Source organism: Centruroides vittatus, unplaced genomic scaffold (genome assembly GCF_030686945.1).
Source record: "Centruroides vittatus isolate TY-2023 unplaced genomic scaffold, ASM3068694v2 contig_1158, whole genome shotgun sequence".
NCBI classification, from domain to species: domain Eukaryota; kingdom Metazoa; phylum Arthropoda; class Arachnida; order Scorpiones; family Buthidae; genus Centruroides; species Centruroides vittatus.
The window spans coordinates 74118-99930 of record NW_027120744.1 but is presented as its reverse complement, the minus strand read 5'-3'; the positions used below and the strand labels follow the sequence as shown (position 1 = coordinate 99930).

At 28.2% G+C, this 25813-nt stretch overlaps 1 protein-coding gene across 1 annotated transcript in view; it reads right to left on the bottom strand.

Moving 5' to 3' along the window:
• Myo81F (Myosin 81F) overlaps nt 1-21495 on the bottom strand; it is a 124517-nt gene extending 103022 nt beyond the window's left edge. The window contains 3 exon segments of the mRNA XM_067275827.1: nt 2913-2975; nt 20355-20461; nt 21147-21495. Coding sequence (XP_067131928.1) covers nt 2913-2975; nt 20355-20461; nt 21147-21174 — 198 coding nt within the window. The 5' untranslated portion in view covers nt 21175-21495.
• Nucleotides 21496-25813: the final 4318 nt, after the last annotated feature.

Sequence of the window (25813 nt, the reverse complement as noted above, 5' to 3'; positions counted from 1 at the left end):
TATGCATGCTACATATGTTAGCAACACATATGCATCCATGGCAACGCATGCACACAATGGTTTTATACGTAAGATTGAAAACATTCTAAAAAAATTTTTTTAAATTGTTGCACATAACTGTTCTTAGAATCTCAGTATTTGTAAACCTGATGAAGACCGAATACTAAGGTCGAAAACATTTGTTATTTCAATTAAATATTTTTACTGGATAGTCCGAGATTTTAGTGAATCATTTGTATATTTTCCAGTATCCTTAGAAGAAGGTGATTAACCTTTTCTCAAAGTTATTGAACATCATTTATATGTTTAAACATCAGACTAACTTTTACATTGCCACATAATATAATAACAATGATTTACACCAGTAATAGGTTTTGGATTTAGTGCTGATTTCATCCCCGGTGTTAAGGTGATGTTGAGTTTCTTATTTATAATAACAATGAATTTATTTATAGCTTTATTTAAAATATAATTAATTTATACGATGTAAGTGTAATGAATTTTGTATTGGACATCGTTTAAATGTTTAAAAATTGGAACACAGCTAACTTCAAAAGTTAGATATTTTCAAAAAGATAGAACTGTTTTTTTGTGTTTTGTGCATTCTTTCCTGATGAGGGCCTCTGAAAGATGGCCAAAAACATTTGAACATTAAATTTTATTTGTTCATTTTATGCTAGAATTTACATTTAGGTGTCAAGTTATTTGTTTGATATAATACAATATTAAAACAAGTAGTTATTATATATGCATAAAAGAAAGTAGCTTCCAAATATTATCTTTTATAACATTTGTATTGTTTTTCTAAATTATTGTTAAAATAATTAAATAAAATATTGTTCTTATTTATCAAAACTTAATAAAATTCTCCCTCCATTAAAAAAACCTTAAAATTTAATTTCAACCTCATCATGCCTCTTAGAATAGAGAAAATACAATAACTGTAGCATATTTTTAACAGTTTTTAGAATTTAAAAGTATAATTTATTCAAAATAAAAATAGCATTCAATTTATTGAATTCTGTTTTAATTGAGGTTGCTTTGAATAAGGTCAAAGGTAAAAATATTCTTTCTAGTAAATTTTTGCTCATTAAACATTGTATCATTGTTATGTAAAATTTCTTTGAAAAGATCAACTACTCTTAATAAATGTTAAGAAATTAATATTGTATAATGATAGAAAAAATGCAAAGTGTTAAGTCAAAAAAAGAATACTCTAAAGTTTAATAATAAATTATCTTGATACATGTACTCGAAGGCAGATCCAGAAGCAAATCTTAGGGGAACAACTTTTAATTTGTGGAATGAAATAAAAAATATATAAAAGTTTTAGTACTTGAATATACATTTAAAATAAACTATATAAACTTTCACAATATAAAACATAACAAAACTGAAAGGTAAGAATAAACATGTTAAGATATAAACATTACATTAAATAAATAATAAATGCAATAATAATTTATTAGCAATAAAAATCCTAAGATAATTGTCCTTCTTGTCTCTACATTCATTTCTGTATGCACTTATTAATGTTTTACACTTTCTGTTTCAAAACTTTTCAAATAGATCTTGTAGTTTACTCAACATTAATGAATTATTATTTTTATTTGTTATCAGTAAATTCATTATAATAAATGGATGCAAAGAAAAACAAAAACAAATGTCAGAAATTATAAATTTTGAAAAAAATATTTTCCTTTTTTGCTATAAAAAAATCAAATGTAATCCTCAATTAGCTTTTAAATTAATTCTTGTTCAGTATGATTGAATTTCTCATAATACAGTATATTATGAAAATTCCTCAACATTGCCCCTATATATACTAGTTTAGAGTCGAACCTATGGTCCTTTAGCAGTATTGAGTACATTCCTGTTAGGGAGTTACGATCATAATTCATCTTGTCATTTCTTAATAGCTTGTATATAGTTGGATTGCATCAATAAATGACTTGCAAATTCTTACTTTTAGAAATCCTCTAAAACGGCTTAAGAAATGGTATGTAATCGAGGACCACTTTTTCTTTTTCTCGTGGTCCTCGATTACATACCATTTCTTAAGCCGTTTGTTAAGAGGATTTCTAAAAATAAGAATTTGCAAATCATTTATTGATGTAATCCAACTATATACAAGCTATTAAGAAATAACAAGATGAATTATGATCGTAACTCCCTAACAGGAATGTACTCAATACCGCTAAAGGACCATAGGTTCGAGTCTATTATGAAAATACTTTTCTAATCAATAAATTTCATTTAAATCTTAATTTTATGATTTTTTAACACTATTCACTAGATCATTCAATTATTATGTAAATTATTAACTGGTATATAAATACAGCTAAACTATATCAATAAATGTTTACAGTGTAATCTATTATGTATAATTAGAATTAAATACTTATCAAAGTTTGATGAAAGACTGAGATTACTGAGTTTAAACTACTAAACATAATGGTATTCTGGTTTTAGATTTTAAAATTACTCATCAATTATTTAACTTGCATAATCATATTTACCAATTTTTTCAATTTTATAAAACATCAATAAAATAAAAATAATGAAATTAAAAAACTAACATTGTTATTTAGAAAACACTGATATTTTTTATCCCATTAGTTTTAAATGTTATCATTCTTTTCACAATTTTAGATAATTTTTTCTTTAAGAACTCAGAGTAAAAATTTATACACATTTAATTTTCAACAAATTTTTTAAAAATATATTAATTATATAGTAGTAGAAATAGTTTATAAATATTTAAAATAATAATATCTAGAAATGTTAAAAATACATATGTGTAATATTCAGATAAAACAAACAGAAAAAATATTTTACAAAACTAATTTTGAAAAACAAAGAATGTCATCTTATTTAACTAATAAATTTATAATGAAGATAAAAATACTTACTGCTTCATATATACTTAATTCTTTGTATGGATTAACAGCTACAAGTATAGTTCCTGTATAAGTCTATTAAATTGTGTTAAGATACAAATTACTAATTTTGATAAATGTGTAGATATAATATTTGAGGAAAAATATTTTATAACTATTTATTACATATAGCAAAAATTATAGTATTAATCCATTAGTCTAAGAATATAAATAAAATAACAATTATTTCTCATCTCTTGTAATATCTAGTATATAATTCCGAATAATCTCATCAGAAAATCTTAAATAATCCATACAAAAACATCTGAGATGTAAAAATTTTGCACCAAGTAAAAACTTATGACAATTTAGACATCAGTCAAAATTTTTCTTAAGAGTTTTTCTTTGGTAAAGATAACCTTAGGCTTTGAAGCAAAATATAGAAAAGAATAATACAAGTAAAAAATCTCGTGGGTATTGCTTCAAAATTATGAGTAAATTGTCATAAATTTTTACTTGGCACACAATTTGGGATCAGAGATATGCAAAACATCTCAAATGTCTTTGTTTGGATAGCAATTGTTATTTGTTTAATAATTGTATTATCACATTAAGACATAAGATGACGATGTACACTTTGGTCGGCACCAATTGAACACATTGGCAACCAATGTGCCACTAACCGAATGCTTTCAAACCATCATTTAGTAAAATCATTATAAAAAGTTTTAATTCACATAAATTTTAAGCTTTTGTTATTCTGAGTAATATTTTGAATAAAATTCATTTGTTTCAATGCAATTTTATCTTTATAAGCATAAAATTAAGCCATAAAACTGAAACAGCTTTATGGGAAATTCCTGTAAACTTTGACCTATTGATCCAGAAGTTTCATGAGCATCACTGATAACAAGAAAGGCTTAAGTTTAAAATTTGAGCTTTCTAGTTTTCTAGATCCAGTAGTTTTTTCCTCTGTGAGCATCTGCAGTGCTGGATGAAGAAAAAGAAAATGTAGCCCTTTTGGTGATTTTTGCACTTTTCAATTGTTTACATTTCAGCAACTGCTTTACAGAAAATCTTGAAATTTTGCTCACTACCTAAGAAAACAATTATATTTCAAATAGTATATTCAGAATTACTTTAGATGTTTGGGAGACAGAGAAATTCACCCCCAAAAATTGGCAACCTGATTCCTGTATATTTAGAAAGTCAATGATTTTTTTACTTGGTGCAGAGTCACTGCCATGATTCTTAATATAAATAACATGCTGATCAGTTCTTTAGAGTCACAGGACTGTTAAAGAGTGATGAGAAAAACACATTTGAAACATGTTAATTAATCTATCATAAAGGTAATTACAATATTAATCAGATTATATACAGCAGAAAAATTATCAAAATTAAGTCAAAGACAAAACATTAAACATATATTAAAAAATATATATATATATATATTCATTTAAAACAATATTTAGAGATCAGTTAATGGCAGGATGGAAAAAATAAAGGAAACTTGATGATAAATGTTAGAAAATAAATGAAAGTGATACTTGGATAAATTTTTAGCACTAAATTATTGAAAAAAAAAAAATTATAAAAAGTAAAGGATTGAGAGACAATAACAAGAAAAAATTTCTATAGTATATAATAAGATTTTTAGTTAAATAAAATGAAGATAACTTGAAGATTTTTTTAATCAAAAGAGACATTTGTTATTTATAAGAGAGTAAAAACATTTTAAAAAAATATGGAATGTGAGAATAGAAAAGTTCATAGTGAAATGTTATTTTTCCATTATTAGTTGAATTTGGTCTGAAAGAATATTTTGTTTACATCTTTTGAAAATGAAATTATAAAATTTTGATAGTAGTAAAAGATAAAATTTTACATTTTATTTTTATATAATATTGATTTTAAGAAATATTATTTTAACATTATAATTTTTTTTTATCAATGTTACATCAAAGTTTGTCTTTTCTTATCATCAACACTGTTTTAATCTAAGTGCTATATTAAGCAGAACACCTATTTTAATATTACATGCCAATTTTACATTTTCTGTTTTCAAGTAGTTTGTGACAGTTTCAAACGTTTTAATACAAATTAATTTTAACCAGTATGGAATTAAGAACAAAGATTTTAATTAATGTAATTCCATACTGGTTAAAATTAATTTGTATTAAAACATTCAAAATCTTGGCATTCCATATTTGGAACAATAGAGATCCAAGAACCTGAAGATCTTGATTAAGATCGAAAACGTTCATTCATTTTATGTATCTGTATCTTATCAGAAATCTAAAGGTTTAGCAGTGATACTTATATGTACCAGTATTTACTCTAGAAAGTTGTATTATTCCATGTAACTTGTCATGTCATTTATATATCTAATTTATACCACTACAACTTAACACTAGGATCAAATAAGTTATTGTTCTTCACTGGTAACACTTGATAATAACATCAATTCAATGTATTAACAAAGAATATAACTCTTTTTCCAGAGTGCCACTGAAATATACAATGTAAATGTCACTCAAAAGTAGCCACTGAACAGCCAATACATTTTATTGGGTTGTTTGGAAAGTAATTTTGTTTTCTCCATAGAAAAATAAATGCAATATTCTTATAATAAATAAATATTTTATTGAATTATATATTGACCATTTCGGTCAAATACCTGTTGTCATTGTTTCTGGTAGTAGCATGATTTCACATTCATAAAATTTTGATCGTTGTTTACAAAAAACTGATTCAAGTGATTTTTGACATTGTCATTTCAAGTAAATGTCTTACAATTAAAAAAAATTTGTATAGACCAGAACAAGTATTAATCTGAGTGTGCCCAATCTGGCAAATATGGTATGTGATAACACATCCCATCTAAGCTATAAGTTTCTGACAAGTTACCAAACTTGTGTGAAATTTGGCATTATCATGGTAAAATACTACACTTTGTTTGTTGATCAATTCTGGCCTTTTCTGTTTGATGATATTACACAATTTGTTTACTCGATGGCAGTACACTTTCGAATCAATTGTTAAATTGTCTGGTAAAAGCTCAAAAACAAATTTCTTTAAAATCCAACCATAGAGAGAATCTTTAAGATCCAACCATCTCTCATTAATAACATGTGGAACCCATATATCGAGCTTTGAAATGAAACCAATTCATTTTAAGTAATAATAAACGGTTCAATTTAACAGATTTAATCTCTTAGTGACTTCACGTGTTGTTATATGGCAGATTGCTTCAATCAGTACCTTTATTTTGTTTTCTTTGGCTTCAAATGGCCATCCAGAATGTGGTGTATCTTCGATATTAAAATTGCCAGAACGCAATTTTGTAAACCAGTTTTGGCACTGTCTTTCTCTCAACACATCTTCTCCAAACATGTACCACAATTTTTTTCTTGTTTGAACAGCATTTTGATTTTTTAGTTATAAAAAAGCAAAATATGCCGAAAATGATGCTTTCGATTTTCCATATTTGATGGGTCACCGAAAAAAAACAATTGTACAGAATCAAACAAAATTTTTTACAAATAAGCCTTAAAATGTCAGCTGTCAAATTATATGATGAAAATGTGGTTTAAAATAAAATTGGCCGGTAAAAATACATCTAATTCCTCTAGTAATAAAAAAACGAAATTACTTTCCGAACAATCCAATAAATTAAAATTTAACTACTAATAGAAATAGTCACTAATGGTATATAGTTAATGTGTACATGAATTTGCACATATACAATGCCTACAATGCCCATCAAAAGTTAAGCACAGATCACAAAAACAACAATATTTTCAAAATCACTTAAACAAATTGTGAAACTTTCATAGGGTTATACATACATGTCGATATTTTTGGTATACACTGCATACATTTGGGAAAAATGAGTGAATGTTAACAGAAAAAATAAGAGATGAATGCAAGTAACAATAAATGTGAATATAAAAAAAGACATTTGAATACAACAAGATTGACAGCATCAACTCACACCTTCAATAAGAAATTGCAAAAAATGAAAAGGCAATGATTACCATTTATGCAAAAGAGTGTTTGGAGGTCACCAATGGTTTGTTGAGGGGATATGACAGCTGAAACACATCTCCCTAGAACAGGGGTGGCGAACCTGTGGCACGTAAGAGAAATCATCTGGCATGTAATGTATCATATGATTTCTGTTTTATCAATCATCCTTTCTGTTTATCACCTGATCATACTTTTTTTCAATCAGATTTTTAACATTTATTCGAATTAAAGGGTATTCGTTTAATTTCTTTAAATATCATTATTAGAAGTCTAAGACTTTGGAACGCATTAACATCTTTAAAGCTAAGTATGTTTACAATATGGCATGCGGACTCAAAAAGGTTTGCCTCCCTGCCCTAGAGCATCCCATATATGTTCTATGGGAATGAGGTTTGGAGAATATGCAGACCAATCCATTCGTTCTATTCCCTCTTTATAAAGGTATTAGTCAATCAGACTTTCTCAATGTAACAAGCATCATCATCCATTAAAATGACATCTCTGATTGCAGCAGTATAAGGTTTGACATAATGGTCCAGTATCTCATCCCAAAATCTATGAGAAGCAATGGTACCTCCATCAAACACATGGAGGTTGGTACATCTACCTAATAAAAACCCAGACAGTCTTTCCATTATATTCTGTGATTTGTAATGGGTTCCAACCTCCTCCAATTCAATATAAGCCTGCTGTCAGATTCCAGAAAGAACCTAGGATCATCTGCAAACAGGACATGAGCTCATTGTTATCACTGTCTCAGATAAATGATGTTTTAATAAAATTTTCACTTTTGTCCTGCTTTTTGAAAATCGAGAAACAGCTTTCTAGTTAATACTTATATATTATACAGGGTGGGCCAGCGAAAACGAAACGGCAGAGTGTTCGTGTTCGTCCAAGCAAAGCGCTCGGACAGGTCGATTTGACTCTCGAGGGGACATCTTTTGCAATAAAGTTTTTGCGATTCTGAATACAACAGACAACAAAAAATTTTAAAAACTCATTTATTTTTTATTAACTAAACAAGCATTTATTTCGAAAAAAATGTTTGTTTAGTTAATATTCAGAATCGCAAAAACTTTATTGCAAAAGATGTCCCCTCGAGATGTTTTAATAAAATTTTCACTTTTGTCCTGCTTTTTGAAAATCGAGAAACAGCTTTCTAGTTAATACTTATATATTATATAGTGAACTGGAGATTTGTTTACTCTGCAATGATAAGGGTCATAAATTTGAATGGATATAACTTAGGAAGAAACAATAAAATATAGCATCCTGGAAAACCTCTCAAGTATATGTTTTGAAATTGCTAAGAATGAAATGGCACAATTACATTGGTCAGGTAGACAGGAATTGATGCTTATCAACAGAAAATAGTTAATTTCCTCTTCCACAAGAAAATAGTACAAGACATTCAAATTTTTTTCTAATGTTAACTCTAATGTGCATAGTACTATTCACAGCCAAATATGAAGTGGTAATCAGCCAAGCAATCAAACTTTATGAAAAATGGATCAAATGCTAAAACCATCAAACTTTCTTTGAAGTATCTTCTACACAATTCTCCAGTAGCTTATTATTTTGATAACAACTAACATTTAAAAAAAAAAAAAAAAGTTTTTTTAGGTTGAACATAAACATTGCGTTTTAAAAAGCATTTTTAAAATGCAACTTTTACATTCGACCTGAAGAAGATCCAGCTGAGGATAAAAAACATTAGACATTATCAAAATAATAAGCTTCTGGAGAATTGTTTATAAGGCATTTCAAAGAAGGTTTGGTGCTATATTTCTACTCCAGTATTAATTAGTGTAAGTAGAACATTAAAAGCAAATGCTCAAACTTGGCATCCTCAAAAACTCCTAATAACAAATTTTGTCCTTGCTGGTAACTTTGTATTAAGTAATTTTCTTATTTGAATCATGCTGGTCAGATAAAAAGGAGGGCCTTTTACAGGCTGGGGTTGAAATTAATTTAACCAAAAGTAGTCATTGACCTCCTCCTCCTGGATAAGAGGATGGTACGTTAAAAGTTTCATTGTAATTGCTCAAAATATGTTGAAATGTATAAGGAACAAACTAACAAATTTTCTTCTAATTAGGTTTTCATTACTGGTTTTTGTAGACTTTAAAGAATTAAAAGCTAGTATAATGTAACCCATATCTATCTACTTTTTTTTTGTAAAGTCTAAGGACTGAAGAGAGGTCATTAAGACCCAAAATGCATTTTCTTTAATAAAGAACTACATAAACAACTGTTCCTTGTGTGTGATATGTTACTGAAGAAAGCCACTAGCTTTCAATTCTTTAAATTTTCTTCTTTATATACTCCTCAAAAAGGGAAATTGTAACACCATGAGGATAGGCACATGCATATTGCAAGACCAGTAGAGGTGACAGAGATATGCAAATAATTAAAAGAACAAACAAAGATATGCAACAGATACCTGTTTATTTAGTAATGAATATGACCCACATGGACAACTATACAGACTGCTATACAGCAAGGCATACTATCAATGAGGCAATTAATAGTTGCCTGAGGTATTCCTTGTCAAGCTGCAACCACCGCAACATGCATGTTGTCTACAGATATGTAAGCAGTGGTCCCCAATGCACCTCACATCAGATGAGGTTCCACGGGTATTCAATGGGAGAGAGATACAGTGAGGCTGATGGCCAGGGAAAGATATAAATTCCATTCAGGCTGGTGAGAATTTGCTGTGCAACATATGATTGTGCATTGTCTTGCTGGAACACCACATTGGGTTTGGCCTGTATTAGTGGCTGAACCACAGGCCCCACAGTTTGTGTATCAAACTGGTCTACTGTTAGAATACCAGAAACGTGCACCAGGGCTGTCTGCTGATTGAACATGATGACTCCCCAACAGTGGCTAGAGGGGGGTGGCAGGGGCGGCCCACACCAGGTGTCACCCGTTTAGGGGTGACACCCGACCGTGAAAAAAAATAAAAACTTAAACAAACCATCACAATGTTTTTCAATGATAAATCACTTAGACTTGAAGCCATTTTAACCAAGTTATCTATATTAAATAATTTAATTTATTAATTGTGATAATTTATAAATGCACGTAAGCTACGAAATAAATAATTACTCCAGATTAAAATGTTTACAAGGGGCAGTTATGGAATCACTACAGTTTTGCCAATTTTTATAGGTGGCATTACTGATGTATGGTTATGATTTATTTTGTATATCTAAACTTATACGTCGCGACATCGCATATTCGATATAGTGTTCAAGTTGCTCAAGTGTGAAGATAATACGATTCAATAGTGTTTTATAAAAGAGTTAAAAAGGGTGACACCATGATATCCGTACCAGGTGCCACCCATGCTAGTTACGCTGCTGCTCCCCAAACCAGATGACCGGTGATGATATTTGGTGAAAAGATCTGGCATGTAGTATTCCCTTGGATACTGCCACACCTGTCCAAGACTGTCATTCCTCCACAGACAGAAACAGACTTCATCCATAAACAATACCCAATTCCATTAAGTAGTACAGTGGCAATGATGACGATACTACACCAGGCATGCAGCTTTGTATCAAGCAGTTAATATTATCCCATTGCTGGTTGCTGTACATGCAGCCCAACTTCATGTAACCTGTTGTGAATGGTTTGAGTGGACACAGATGTATAACAGGTAGCTTCAGATGTCACAAGCTGTAGCAAATGGGTCCTAACAAGCCATTTGGCAAATCTGCCGGTCTGTGCTCTCTGTTGTATACCTGTGTGATCCACTCTCTCTTCGGTGTGTTCACAGATGTTCCTGAGTCCATTATGTCACACATTGCTGGATAGTGCTCATGTCATGCCCATCACAAATGGCAACTGTACACATCAACAAACTGGTCATGCAGCTCCAGGATACAGTCTCATTTCCCAGCTGTTAACTGGTGGTATTCAGCTTGCCGTTGTCTCCAAGACATTTTTGAAGCTTCTTCAAATGTTCAGCTGCTGCAAACCATTGCTGATAGCATTTATGGCCTGAGCCAGCTGCTAATAGCCTGAAACTGGGTACTACATGACCCAGTGTATTCAAACTTATCACTTGCATATCTCTGTCATCTCTACCAGTCCTACAATTTGCATGTGGTTACATGCATTCCTCCATAGTGTTGCAATTTCACTTTTGAGAAGTGTATATTAGATAACAGACTAACAAATTGTTAATAATGCCCATCTATATTTCTTGATAAAATTTTAATAAGAGAAGGCCTTTATTTATCAGTGTGGCTCCTCTATCCTGTGTTTTGGTAACAAAAAATTATGATCAGCTTACTGTGGTGAAAAACGTCCTATATCACAAGAAAAAGTTTAGTTTTAGTCAGATCTCAACTTGAAACCTTCAGATGCAGACTGACTGAAGTTGACAACTTTGTTGTTAACTATCTAGCCAGTTCAAAATTTATATTTAACCAGTGATGCTTTCATTAATTATTTGGCTAGTATTATTAATAATTAATATATTCAAAAGATATCATAAATAAAAATTGCTTTAATAACATATTTAACTTTTAATAGAACTTAAACAATAACTCAAGACTATAACCTTTCTTAAATCAGCAAAAATCCAATTTAATAACTATAAGCTAAGTATTAGACACAAGATCGTGTTATTAATTAAACACATGGCTTCCTTCCCATCTTTATTTAATGGATACGGTACTTCTACATGTTTCAGGCTTTTGGCCTCTCAAATAAGCTAACATTTCCTGATATTTTTAAATGCCATCCTCAGGCTGTTAAGAAAATTAGAACAATTTTTTTTAATACAATGAAACATGGAACACTACTGTATCATACAGAAATTCAAAACTTCTGTAACATTGTGATTGATTGTAATATTTATACTAGGATTAATAAATTAAACTTATAACTTTCAAAAAAAATACACAAGAGATTTTAAACACAATTACAACTATCTAGGGATTTCACATAAGAATCTTGAAGCCCTTAAAACAGTATCATAGTCTTTAAAGTTCACTTATTTCTTTGTTTTTTAAATTTGTAAATTTCCAATGCCTCTATATGTTTAAGGTTGTATTTTTATCTCAAAGGTCTGATAATATTTGCTTCCTCTCAGTTTACACTATTATTAATTCCTCTAAGGACTAAAGCCAAGAATGGTATCCCTTTCCTAATGATGTAAACATGCTCCTTAATCATAGACATCAATGAGTTCACAGTTGCATCAATATACTCTCAGTGATCTTCTGTGATCCTTGATTGGGATCTTATGAATGTGCGGCACGCACCTATGGTCCTTTTAGTCTTTGTTTCTGAAGATTTTATATATAATGGGATTCCCTCAATAATAAATATTTCTGCCTGTAGCATGTATGATCTTTTTATATATTCTTTGTAGATGAGCACTGTAACAGACAATCTTATACCGTATTTACTCGACCTTGCATATAGGACGAAGTGTGACTTAAAGATCAAAATAAAGAAAATTAGATTTATTAATACAATTCTAATTATATTTTGTTTAATTGCAAATAAAATATCAAATGCATGTAAATGCATTCATTTTCTGCAAAAATTACTAGCATTTTAAACTTCAAGGAAATATCTTGTAAAATCAACATAATTTGTTCATGTAAAGCTGGACAATAGGGAACCATGATAATTCTTAACAATCGAATTCACTCTTCGTTGATTAAATTTACGAGTTTCTCCAAATTCTGATTTCCAAATAATTATCTGTTTTCATGTAGGAATGAATTAAAATTTATATCGGACTCCCGTGTGATTTTGGAATTCAATTCAAAAGCTTTGCTTTATATATCGCTATTTATCTTTACTTCTGACAATACACGACTCAAACGACCCAGATAAAATACTTTTGTTTTTAAACACCAGAAAGTGAGAATTCAGTAAAAAACACAGTTTAAACTGCAAAAACACAGTTTACAAAAATTAGTGCAAAGACAAAAAGAATCCTTTGCTTGTGTGTATAGGATGACCTAGGTTTTTGAAGCAGTGAAAAATGAATAAAAACCTCGTCTTATATGCGAGTAAATATGGTATATTTCATTGCTTCCATCACTATTCCTCAGGTTCTTGTTATTCTCTTCCTTGTTGGTACTTCCTACTTAATCTTTTTATCATGTTCTGGTTGTATTTGAGCATTTTACAGACTTCCCTTTTTGTGTAAATTCCTTTTTGCTTGAAAGTTACAAGTTTAATTTATTAACTTAATATTATATAATATAAATAACATCATCTCAAAGCCCGAATAGTATATAATACAACACCAAACAATCGCCTAAATATCGGGCTACAACGATATATAAAAATATCCTTTTATTCCAGAAGGTTCTAAATTTATTTAATAATTTATTTATTTAATTATAATTATTAATTTTCTTAAGAGATGGCACCTAATGTCTACCTCTAGTGTCAAATTGCTTTATACTAATCATTTAACTAGCCACGTTATAGCCCGATATTTAGGCGATTGTTTGGTGTTGTATTATTATATAATATTATACAATAAATATTATAACCAATCAGTGTTACTTGTTTTGAATTTCTGTACAATATAATCATGTTTGATATTCCATGTTTCACTGCATTAAAAAAAAATTGTTCTTGTTTGCTTAATAGTCTGAAGATGGCCTTCAGAAATGGCTGAAAACATTAGCCTATAGTTATTAAATTGGATATTTGATGATTTAAGAAAAATTAAAGTCTGAGTTATTGTTTAAGTACTCAGTTATTTATTAATGTATTTAATAAAACTATTCTTATGTGAAAAATTTTTTAAAAATGAATGTATTATGAAAAAATATCTTAAGACTTTTACTTATTTCATATTATATTTTATTAAAATTATGTCTCTTTATGCAGTGGTGAACTTGGAATTTAATCTTGGAGGTAGCCAAGTTGAACAGATAAAAAAAAATGTTTTAAATCTTATGGATTGCTTTCTGATTATAACTAATAAAATTTTAATTTCAATTATAGTAAGATACATGAAATAGTTCTTCGAAGAAATTTAAATGACTGAAAAAAGTATCAGCACTAATAGTATTCCTTACTATGACACAAAGATTAACTAGCCATAATTTCTAGATATTTCACCTCATACAATTATATTTGTACTGAATTTAGCTACAAATTATTTAAATGGTATCATAGATAAAATTTCTGTATTCAATAAATGAAGAATATATAAAAATGAATAACGAACCTACTACGAAAATACATAGCTAAGAACATGTCCCAAGATTCAGTAAATAAGACTAGAAAAGATTTTAAAATAATTATATCTCTAACCTTAAGTATAAAAGTACTCATAATTACTGCTAGATCAAGCAAAATTTTAGATTTTGTTTTCCAAAAATCAGCATGTTGAATTAATCACCTGTCAATTGTTTTCCATCTTTGATGCTTGCTAAAAATAACTGTGCATAAATCTTGTATTATACTTGTGAAAATAATCTAAATAAATACAATAAGATTGTGGAACAGAACTGATTAGGATAACAAAACAATTTACTTTTTAGTATATAAGATATATGAAAGATGTTGAAATTTTTATGACAACAACAGTGAAAGAAAATAGAATTGTCAATAAACATAATCCAACAAGTAGGCATCTCATTTATTAATAACATGTAGGATAAATGTACACCATACTGTCTTAGAAAATTTATTATTGATTTATATCACTGTTTCCATTTTATTACTTTTTCAACATTTCATTCAATGAAATGTCAAACATTTTACTCACCATAGTTTTTGAGAGTTCAACTAATCAAAGAATGTTTTCTTTCAAAAATACAATATATCATTTACTTGCAATAATGTTTTTCACTATTAAATATGTTTATTCAGATGAAAATAATTTCCTAAAATGTTCAGAAACAACTTATTTATTTTATTTTGTTTAAGTATTCAATATGAATTGCTATAATGCAAACCAATAATATTGTTTAGATAATTTTATATTGGTTATTTCAATTGTAATTTTTTCTGATAATTCATTAGCATTCAGTAAATTAAAATCTAGACTAAAACAAAAATTGTCTCCTTACATCCAAGATTAAAACATAATAAAAATTTCTCAAAAGCAATCGATTTCAATTTACTAGATATTGATTATGAAAACTGAAACAGCTTTTATGATTGATTACTAATACACAGTATGATCACTAACTAACTTTTCATATTCCTATTTTCTTTTCCTAGCTCTTATTAAATATAACAGCATCTTAAAAGGATAATTTATTTAAACTGATACACATTGATTCTATTACTGTTGAGAAATTAAAGAAATTTATCAATAAAAACCGCATTGTCACATTCGTTAGTAACATCGGCCTTGTTGACAACGGTGAATGACGTCACACATCAATGTAATGATTATAGTACAATAACATTCGATAAGTCACGGCACGCGAATGTCTATTTCAAGCTCAATAGTAAAAATAGTTTAAATTGTTTCAAAGCTCGCAAGAAATTTAATGGATGTTTCAACGAATGAATTGTTGTAAAAGAAAATTAGTTATAGTCTATAGACGTGCAGAGTAGAATCGTTTGAAATTTCACTCAATCATATCTATTTCCTCTATTAGATTTGTCAAGAAAAAGAGGCCGCAACAAGGTCTTGTGAGATGGTTTGTGATTATTGATCGATTACCCATCAAAGATAAAACCCATTCACAATATATTGATATAATTAAGATCGCTAATGAAATGATAATTTAAGAAATATGTCTTTCGATTATAAATATAATTAGATACGTATTTTATCAATTTTATTACATTTAATCTTATTGAGGAAAAAGAAATTTGAAAGCGATAATTAAACGATCTTATTGAATAAATCACTAAATAAAATTCAGATAATCATATATAGATCTAATAGGCAATAATTTTCTGCCAAACATTTTATAGGTCTCTAGGTATATAGACAGATATGATTTTGTCTTGATAATGAAGTTGCTTAATACAGTCGCTACACTTAAAATTATTAAGCTAACAACCCCATTACTAATATTGTACGATTTGACCTCGAGTAAGTACCTTCGTTTGTTTGATCGATAATGTCTGTAGTGGGCTTAACCTTTACCGATCTACAAAAATTCCAATATTTTGTAAATTTTTGAAAAAAAAATAAATGAGATTATTAACAGCTTCATAAAATCTAAAAAAGTGATTTTAAATTTTCTTAGTATTGAAATAGGGCAGAATTAAATGAAAATATGCAAATCATTATGAAACATGGGGCATGAATCAACAACGGGAATGATATATACTGTTTAACAGAAAAACAACATGAATAGGAACTAATTTTCCATTTGTCATCTGTCCAGCGTTGGAATTACAGATTCTACGAAATGTCCATTTCTTTTCATTACGGGTTTAATAAATCGCAGATAGGAAGGAAGTTAGATATTTACCGGATAACGTCATTGCCACTATGACACGTCTACTAATGTTTTTTTCTTTTCTTTTTCTCACAAGTTTTCTTTACATAAAAAATTCTATGGTATTAGATTTCAGTTTTAACTTCGTCTCGACTTTACGAATAAAAAGTTCCATTACAATGTCTAATATCAGGACCTACTCAGAGATGCATCTAAAAATATAAACATCTCAGCATAGAGCTACATTTATTTTTAATCTTACTCTTAACAAATTAAGCTAATTAATACAGAATAAGAAATTATTTACATAAAAATATCAGAATAGAAAACAGTGTGTTTTTGTATGTCTCCATGCTAATTAATTTAGAATAAATATCTTATTTGTTTCTCTGTAATGAATTATTTCGACAAACTGTAAATAATTATTAGGAAACTTCAATCATCATACTAATAATGTCACATCCACCTATCTGTATCGTGTCTGTCTTTCATTTTAAGTTACAGGAAACAGAAGTTCATCCTTCCGCAGAATAAACTTTTTACTATTTCAAATATTAGTATTAAATGTTAATACCCGGTAGCATTTAAGAATAAGCTAATAAGCTCTGTAGGTTTCAAATAAATACAGCCTTTATATTACATGTCATCAATTATATATATATATATATAATTGACGGCATGTAACATTCCTTCAAAAAATTTATCTTTATAACATCACATTTTTACGAGAAAATTCGTTTCAGTAACAATTTAATGTTTCTCTCAGTAACAATTTTATAAATATTTTATTAAAAAGTAGCGCCATCTATTAAATATTATTCAATTTATATTTATAAATATACTGTAGTATATGTATTAAAAGCTTATATTTATATTAAATGCGACAAAATACATTAAGATGAAATTTAGTAGCATTAGCATTATATAATTGTAGTAACATAACATTTTAATAAACTAAAACTTTAAATTTATATATGAAAAATATTCCTATTTATAATTTATGTTTCAGAGGATCGTTATGGTTGACGAAAACAGCAAACAAATGGATTCAGGAACGTATCCCGAATAACAAACTCCTTTTCCATGTAACTACAAATTTAGCTTGCTACCAAACGCACGTTTGATATTTTATGAGACTAGTAAACAACAATATTTGATGAAAAAGAAAATTATTTCCAACTACAAAAAACAAATACATTACTGTCCTTTTGTATCTCAAAACTAATTTTAAAGTAACTTAACAAAATAAAATTTTAATTTTCAAAAAATATCTGTCTATTATTTCAATAATTATAACAAAAATTTGTATTTATTTTCTATATTTGCATTTCATTTTCGAAAATATTTTAAAACAAAAAATCAAACTCTATATATAGAAACTTCATTTATTTACTGGAAGAATGATCTTATTGAAAGTCGCTTTTCGTGGATAACCACAACTGAAATTTACTTTATCGATTGATATATTACGTATAAATAAATACAGCGAGAGATGAAAAAAGTCAGAATTAATCGACGAAAGAAACGGAGAGCAAAAACGTCCCGAGGGTAGTGATCAGATAATGCTTTCAGTCTTTTGTTTGAGGACATATCTCTGCAAATAGAATATATAAAAATATGATAGTGCAAATAGCAGGTTTTAATTTTCTGTTTGAAGAGCAATGTTTTTACAGAATGGCATAGTTGTTTTGTGGAGAAGCAGCATTAACTCAAATTCGTATGATAATGAATTTGATTCATTTTTTGATTCGTCATTTATTTTTATTAAATTCTTTCTTGAAAAACATAAAGAGGAACGTATAAACAATTAAAACCAGCAAAAGCCTTCAAGATCATTATATTGAAGGTTTCACTTCACTAATTCTGAAGATAATTTAAAATATACAAAATATAAATAAATAATAGCATAAATACTGTACGATGATATTTATATACGAGAAATTTAAAAATATATATAAAAAAATTAAAAATTTGAAAACAATGTACGTAGAAGAATATGTAGAAGTTAGTTTTCTCATAAAATGAAAATATATTCATCTATTAATATTTGATTTAATATCTGTTATAAAATATTTCCAATAATCTGACTAGAGATTTTGAAATAATCACTCACCCAAAGATCAATAAGTCATTCATAAGACATTTAAAATAGATTTTGAACGTGTATGAGAGTTTGTAGACTAATAATTACGTTTTTTTTTTTTTTTTTAATAATCAGTTTATATATCAAAATTATTTTATAAAACATCAAAAATAATTTAGCTTATGAACTATTACTATGAAATATTAATAATAAAAATTAAGTATCGTTAAAATTGATTTAACTGTTTATTGTAATAGTTTATAAATACGTGGTATGTATATGCATATATATACATAGCGTTTTAATGTATAATTAACAGAATTTACGTCCCGCTTTATAAATTATGAACATGAAAAAGAATCATGAACGTAAGAAGGGATGTCTGCTACAAACAAAACGGAAACTGGCAGCGGATATGCGATGACAGCTAAGTCCGTTATAAGTTGATCAGACAAACATCAGGCAGTCAAGCAAGACAAATACCGAAATAGTCGTTCAAAGGTCACTTTTACATGAATTGATTCGTTTCGGCTAGGCATTACGCATTTTTAATTAATAATAATCACATTTACAGGATGTTAAGCACCCGTAATTAATATCAGGATATAAAATATTACTATATTTTACGAGATCATCAACTAGTTATAATATATTACATCATCGCGCGGAATAGAGATAAGATTTAAATGACAATGAATGAGTAATATTAGTTTATGTTTAAGATGTTTCGAATTTTATAGCCGACATACCAACAATGAAACTTTTAGAGAAGGTTTTAGATTAAAGATAAAGTTGTTGAGTGAAGGCCAAACAGCTGTCCCCAAGAATTTAGCTCAATAGATGGACAGCTTTTTGTATACTGAGGTCTTGTCAACTGACAGGTGTTGTTTCGAACACCTGCTCGCAAATTTCTTAAAGCAAGTTTCGTAACTTCTAATGTAAACGTCTAAAATATAAAGGTTATTTAATACGTTAAAGATAAAAACTAGTTAATAAGCTGGGTGATAAATTTGTCCGACGTCGCCAAATATTTAATAAATTTAAATGATTTCCAGATGTACTCTTTTATGATATTAGCTATAACAAACAATACAGAAACGAACGATGCAGCATGTATCGGTAGATTTACTGTATATAAGTCAACAAATTTATATTCATGTAAGCAGTCTCTCCAGTCTAAGCTTTCTAATTATTTTCCTACGTGTTCCGATAATTTATTTATTTTTCCTACAGCTTTAATATTTGAAAAGTCTAAATTATCGTCATATAAGAATAAATTGCGCATTCTGAAAGACCAAAACACACATTAATTGTAACGTATTCCGTGGAATGGTTTAGTTATCAAAAATAATTAATTTTGTTGGACTGAAAAATATATTATACATAATCATAGGGATCCTGCTAATCAAACTTTATTATTTACTATACATTTTTTTTAATAAATGAAAGAAAATTGTTCATAAACAGGAGCCATCTACCCAACTAATTGATTAAGGAACCGGGAAATAAATAAATAAAAAATGCATTCTATTGGCACACTTCGGAGAGAATAAATTTGAATCGATTAGAAAAGCTGACTCAACCTGGTGCCACATAGACTTCTATTTATACGGATTTGCTTAACATTGAAGGATTTTCATCAATATTAATAAATTATTAAATTTAACGCGCTAAATTATTTGATATTATTATATTATTATATTTTTTACTATTGTAAAAAATTAATTTAAAAAAAAAATAACTTATTCAAAAAGAGTTTTTATGACGTTGATATTGATTGGCTAAAATGCAGAATGACGTCAGAGTGTCGTGAATGAAATCAGATGTTCCATTCCTAGCGGTTGTGACATGTCTTTCAGCTGTGACATCTAGCATTAATTAGAACAATTTATAAATACATTTAACATGTCAGAAGTTCAATCATTACAAATTTACACCGGGTGAAAAAAAGGATACATAAATAAGATCACGTTTGTAACGGACTTTCAAATTAGTGTTGATTCCATTCTCATCGATATCGCTGATCGCTGTCATATCAGGAACGCCATCTTCGGGTCTACAACCTAATTAATAATGATAACTGTAACAATTTTATGGATTAATGTATCAAGTTTATCTTTAAAAAACATTATAAACCGCTTTAAATCCTTGCGACATAAAAATATCGATCCACATAAATTCTACCAGTCTAGAAAAGGTGGTAAACAAATTTTATTATCGATGTCACACGTTTCCGAGAAACGTTAGCTAGTACATTGGACATCATCGATGCGGTTTTTAACATACCCTTTAACGGTTTCAATAATAATATTAAACATAATAGTAATCAAGAAAAGGCTTTAGGAGTCATTGACTCTGGATACGATACCAAAGCGCAGTCGCACCCAAGAGATGCTCCAGTTGTAATTCCAACCTTCATTGAAAATTTTACAAATCAACCAAGATCTACTCATCAGTTATTCATTCAATTCTACCGAACATAATGATTCAAATCCTAAAGATATATTCATTCAATTAATTTATTCTCCTAAATCAATATTAAAATTTTAATAAAATACATATACAGCGATCGCACCGATAATTTTTTTAAAAGAAAATGAAAATATTTCCGAATGCATCATATATAAAACATGCATCAAACAGAGCCGGCTTTTGCATACAGTATCGCTGGATGACTGATCATACAGCCGCGTGTTTATCCAGTTAAGAGCCATCAAATTACAGTTATGTAGCGCGGGTTTCTCTTACCTCGTTCTCCTGGATCATAATCAGCCATTTTTCTTACTTTAAGAACAGCATTACTTATCCAGTGTTTCAAATCATCTCCCGTACACACTATGCTTTCGCGGCCGTCACAATACTGTTTCTTTACATCGGTAAAATGTCCGCCCGCCCGAACGATGATAGTACCCTCTGGTGGCGCCGAATGATATCACCATTCTACGAAAAGTTGAGTCACGAAGAGCGAAGGTCAAAATGTGTCCATTTGGACTAAACACACCTCTGCAGTTCTGTTAAGAGGAAGTATTTCAAGCATTCGCTTCCGCTGTCATTCTTTTGATCAACTTCATCTAAAACCTGATTCTTTGTTGGATAAATGCCAAGAGAATGTGTCATTGCCTGACCAATGACTAATAAGCGCTTCTTCGCGTTTTAATATTTAAAAATCTTAATAATTTGTTATATTTGTGAAAAAATAAATATAATTATAAAAATTTGTAGTTTTTTGGAAATACTTTTAGAATAGACAATAAATGTCATAATGTATTGTTTCGAATACTGTATTTATATAACGGCAGAAAGTGAAATGTAGAACAATTCTTTTCCTAAATGCTAACTTTCAGGAAATGACAAAAGTAGCGATGTGGAAACGTGATTTTATTCATTTACATCTATTTTAACTTACGTAATAATGATGAAATGATAAAAAATACATTATTATAATTATATATAATGACGAAAATTAATTCCGTTTTTAGATATTAATACATCTAATATATAATATATAATACAATTTTTCATTAATAATTACAATTGGCAATTAAAATAATTACAATTGTTATGGGTAATTAAAATTTTATTCGAATTTATCGCTTGCATTGTCTATCAATTAGCAATATGCTTTCAAAAATGATTATTTTGAATATTTTAGACAATTTGTAAATTATCAGATGCAAATGCAATTGTATCATTTGTGTGATAGCAGGTACATTCCAAGAATTTTGTAGGGAAGTTTCGTCAAATACTTTATATTCACTCCGTTGGAATGGAGTTTAAGGTACCACACTTAGTATTTTTAATTCAATAAAACTTAACATATTAAACTACTTAACACATTTTTAATCTTTAAATCATTTTAAAAATGTCATTTTGTAAATATGAAGGCATTCCATCAAACATATCATCTCTGTTGGTGTATTATGAAAAGAGAAAATTATTAACCTATTTCTGCTTGTAAGTTAAATTGCAAGCAGAAAGTAGAAGCATAATCAACAGCATCTGTAATTAATGCATTGCTTCAAAAATTCTTGTGTATATAAATTGTTTAAAAAACTGTGTGTATATACACACAGTTTTTTAAACAATTTATATTTATATGCTGCTGCTTTAATTTTTTGTAATTCAAAAACTATTAATAAAAAATATAATTAAAAATATATATATTTGATTTTCTAAGATATCAAGTTAATGATTGGTTTAAAAACCTAATTACATTTAAGAATGTAATTTTAATTCTTATAATACAATCATCTTATAATATCATCATAATACAATATTAAGAAAAAAAACTCAAAATTATTGCTATAAATTATTTTGTGTGGATGAAAATGGTAAAATCAAGAATTATCTGATAATTCTGTACAGGATAAAATATATATTATTAATTTGTTTATGTGCTATTACATTTACATAATTTATTAAAAATATATAAAATTGAATTTTTTTTTAGTTGCTTTGATTACTTGAAATTTTAAATATTAAATTTTAAAATTTACTAACTGCATATAATATTACAATTTAGCTTTAAAATTCAAAATTAGAGGAAAAGAATTTCAATCACAAAATTCATTCAATAATGCTTTCATAAGGACAGGAAAACTGATAGTATGTTCTGTCTCAAATCAGTCCTATCAAACCAAATCCTGGTAGGAAATGATGTTGAAATGAATTAAAAATTAAATCATATTAAACTTATTTTTTTATTTAAAAATAATAAATAAATATGTGTGGAAATGCATATTACAAAATTATTGAACAACATTTAATACAAATATGTTACATATATATTATTTAGATATATAGGGCTTAAATTTGTTCATTTTTTACACACAATCTTTAGCAAATTCTTTAGAAAATTCTTCTTTATTTTTAACAGATTTCTGTTTTCTTAATATCTGCTGCACTTTTTCAAGGTAGCTAATTTCAAGATACATATGTCCAAAAAGCTTAAATAGTAATTCAGTCCTAAGAAAAAAAATTTATTTGTAAAATTAAAATACGAGATATCACATTTTCTATAAGTCAAATTATTAACTAAAGTATTTTTTAAATAATATTCAATAAATAACTTAATCTAATATAAATGCATGATGCTATACAATTATTACTGTGAATTAAATAACTTATTTTAACAAACAATTGTCAATAATGCATTTTATAATGTAAATAGAGAGAATAAAATGCATGATCAGACAAATTTTGTCTACAGCAATCATCCTCAAACTTTTCCATCTTACCAAGTTCATAATTACTGTATAATATTATATAATAAAATATTTCATTTAAAAAATAATATTACAGAGAACTGACTGATAAATAAGGTAATAATATCAGTTTGATGTAAAAGGAAATAATAATTATTAATTTTAATCATACACAATCATTTATCAACATATTCACCACTTAAAGTGATACATTTTTCCAAACATTTAATCCAGTTTTTGTTTTTCGTGCATGAAAAAACTTTCTAGTTTTTCCTTGACCTATTCCCACATGAGCAAAGACAATTGACCTTTTCAACATCATCTTAATTTTAGGAACAATCAAAACACATTTGCAGAGTAAGGCTGGAAAGAACCATCTTTTTCTTGCACCATGATAACATAAGTTTAAACTGCAGTAAGAAAACAACAGAGATTTAAGATTTTAAGTTACAGGTTATTCAACACCCTCATACCCATCCAGATCTGGCATCAGATTTCTGGTTGTTCTCAAAATTAAAAGTCAAATACTTTTCATATGGTCCAAAGAAAAACTAGAAAATTTTTTATGCACAGAATAAGGTAATTATGTTTGAAAAGTGAATATGATTAAAATACGTAACTTCTATCAGTTTTTAAAACTGGTGACATTATTCTACCACTTCCAAAGCTAATTTTATAAGAATGGAGATATTATTTATCAACCAATCCTCATTAGTTAGTTATCATTAATTGTTTTTGATAAAATATCCTATTAGAATAAAAGGAGCCAGACATAAGCAAAAAAAAAGTATATTTATTTATTATATATTCATTTACTTAAAGAAAAGATATTTACTTTATTTTCATAAATTAACAACAAAAAAGATATAAGCTTAATTACATGCATTGTACAAGTATATATGGCACATGCTGTACAATCAATTAAATTTGTGTAAGCAATCACCTGATCATTACACAATTCCACAAATATAAAAAATGTTTAGAGAAATAAATAATAAATTCCTATAGAGACAGTTTATAGAAAACTGAAAATCTCTTAAGAAGTTTCATCATCCTCTAAGATCATTTTTATATCAATTAATATAAATTGAATAATAATTTTGAAAACTGATTTATTTGTATAGAAATTTAATAGTATTTCATTATTTCAAATTCTAACTTTTAAATTAAAATATGAAATAATTAAGTTTTTTCTACAAAACTACTTTTTTCTTTTTTGCTTGGTACAATGTTTGTCTGCAATGGTTTGCAAGCAACATTTTGGAAAATATGGCCTATAGTAATTAATCAGTTTGCACATTCATCTACTGAAAAAATAACAGAACTGCAATGACAACAAAGCAGACGTAGACAATGGAAACAACTTTATTCTTCAATTTTATCTTATAAATACAGGTACTCCTCACTTTACGACCTAGCTGCTTAACAACCACTCGCACTTATGACCAATCGAGTTTCAACCTGCAATTTGGGGAATCCCCTTTCTCGGCTTGAGTGTCGGTCAGTGGCGAATGGTGACATGCGCACTATAATAGGCTTGCGCATACTATAATAGTTTTATAGTACTATAATAGTCTTTTTATGAATAAATTTAAAGTTTGTTGCATAATTTGGATAATTTACAACGATCCTATATTCCCGGCACAAGCCCATCCCTTATCGACCAATTTGCTTAACAACATAGTCATCGGAACAGAACTCGGTCGTAAAGTGAGAAGTACCTGTAATATAAATGAAGTAAATGTTTCAGTAACCTAACATCCAATCCAGCAAGGTAACAACAAATTAGTTCAAATGTTTTTAGCCTATACCTCAGACTATTCTCAGGAATAACTGAATTCTAAAATGGAATGCTGACTTACCATAAAATACAAACTTCAAATGGAATGGTATATTAGCATTCTAATTTAGAACTTGGTTGTTCCTGAAGAAGACCTTCAGTAAAGGCCAAAAATGTTTGAACTGATTTGTTGTTTACCCTGCTGGATTGAATAAGGTTACTTAAACATCATAGTTATTGTTGAGTTTGAAGAATTTGGTGTTATGAAATATAATTCAATTTATAAGCACTACATATTCTTACACATTAAATTAAATTAAAAGAAAATAATTGTTGCTCTGAAGGTATCATAATTGAAGAGCTCGTTTAACGCTGTTTCGTTTAGCACTTTGTCATCTAAAAGCACTTAAAAAAAGTGATGAAAAATAATA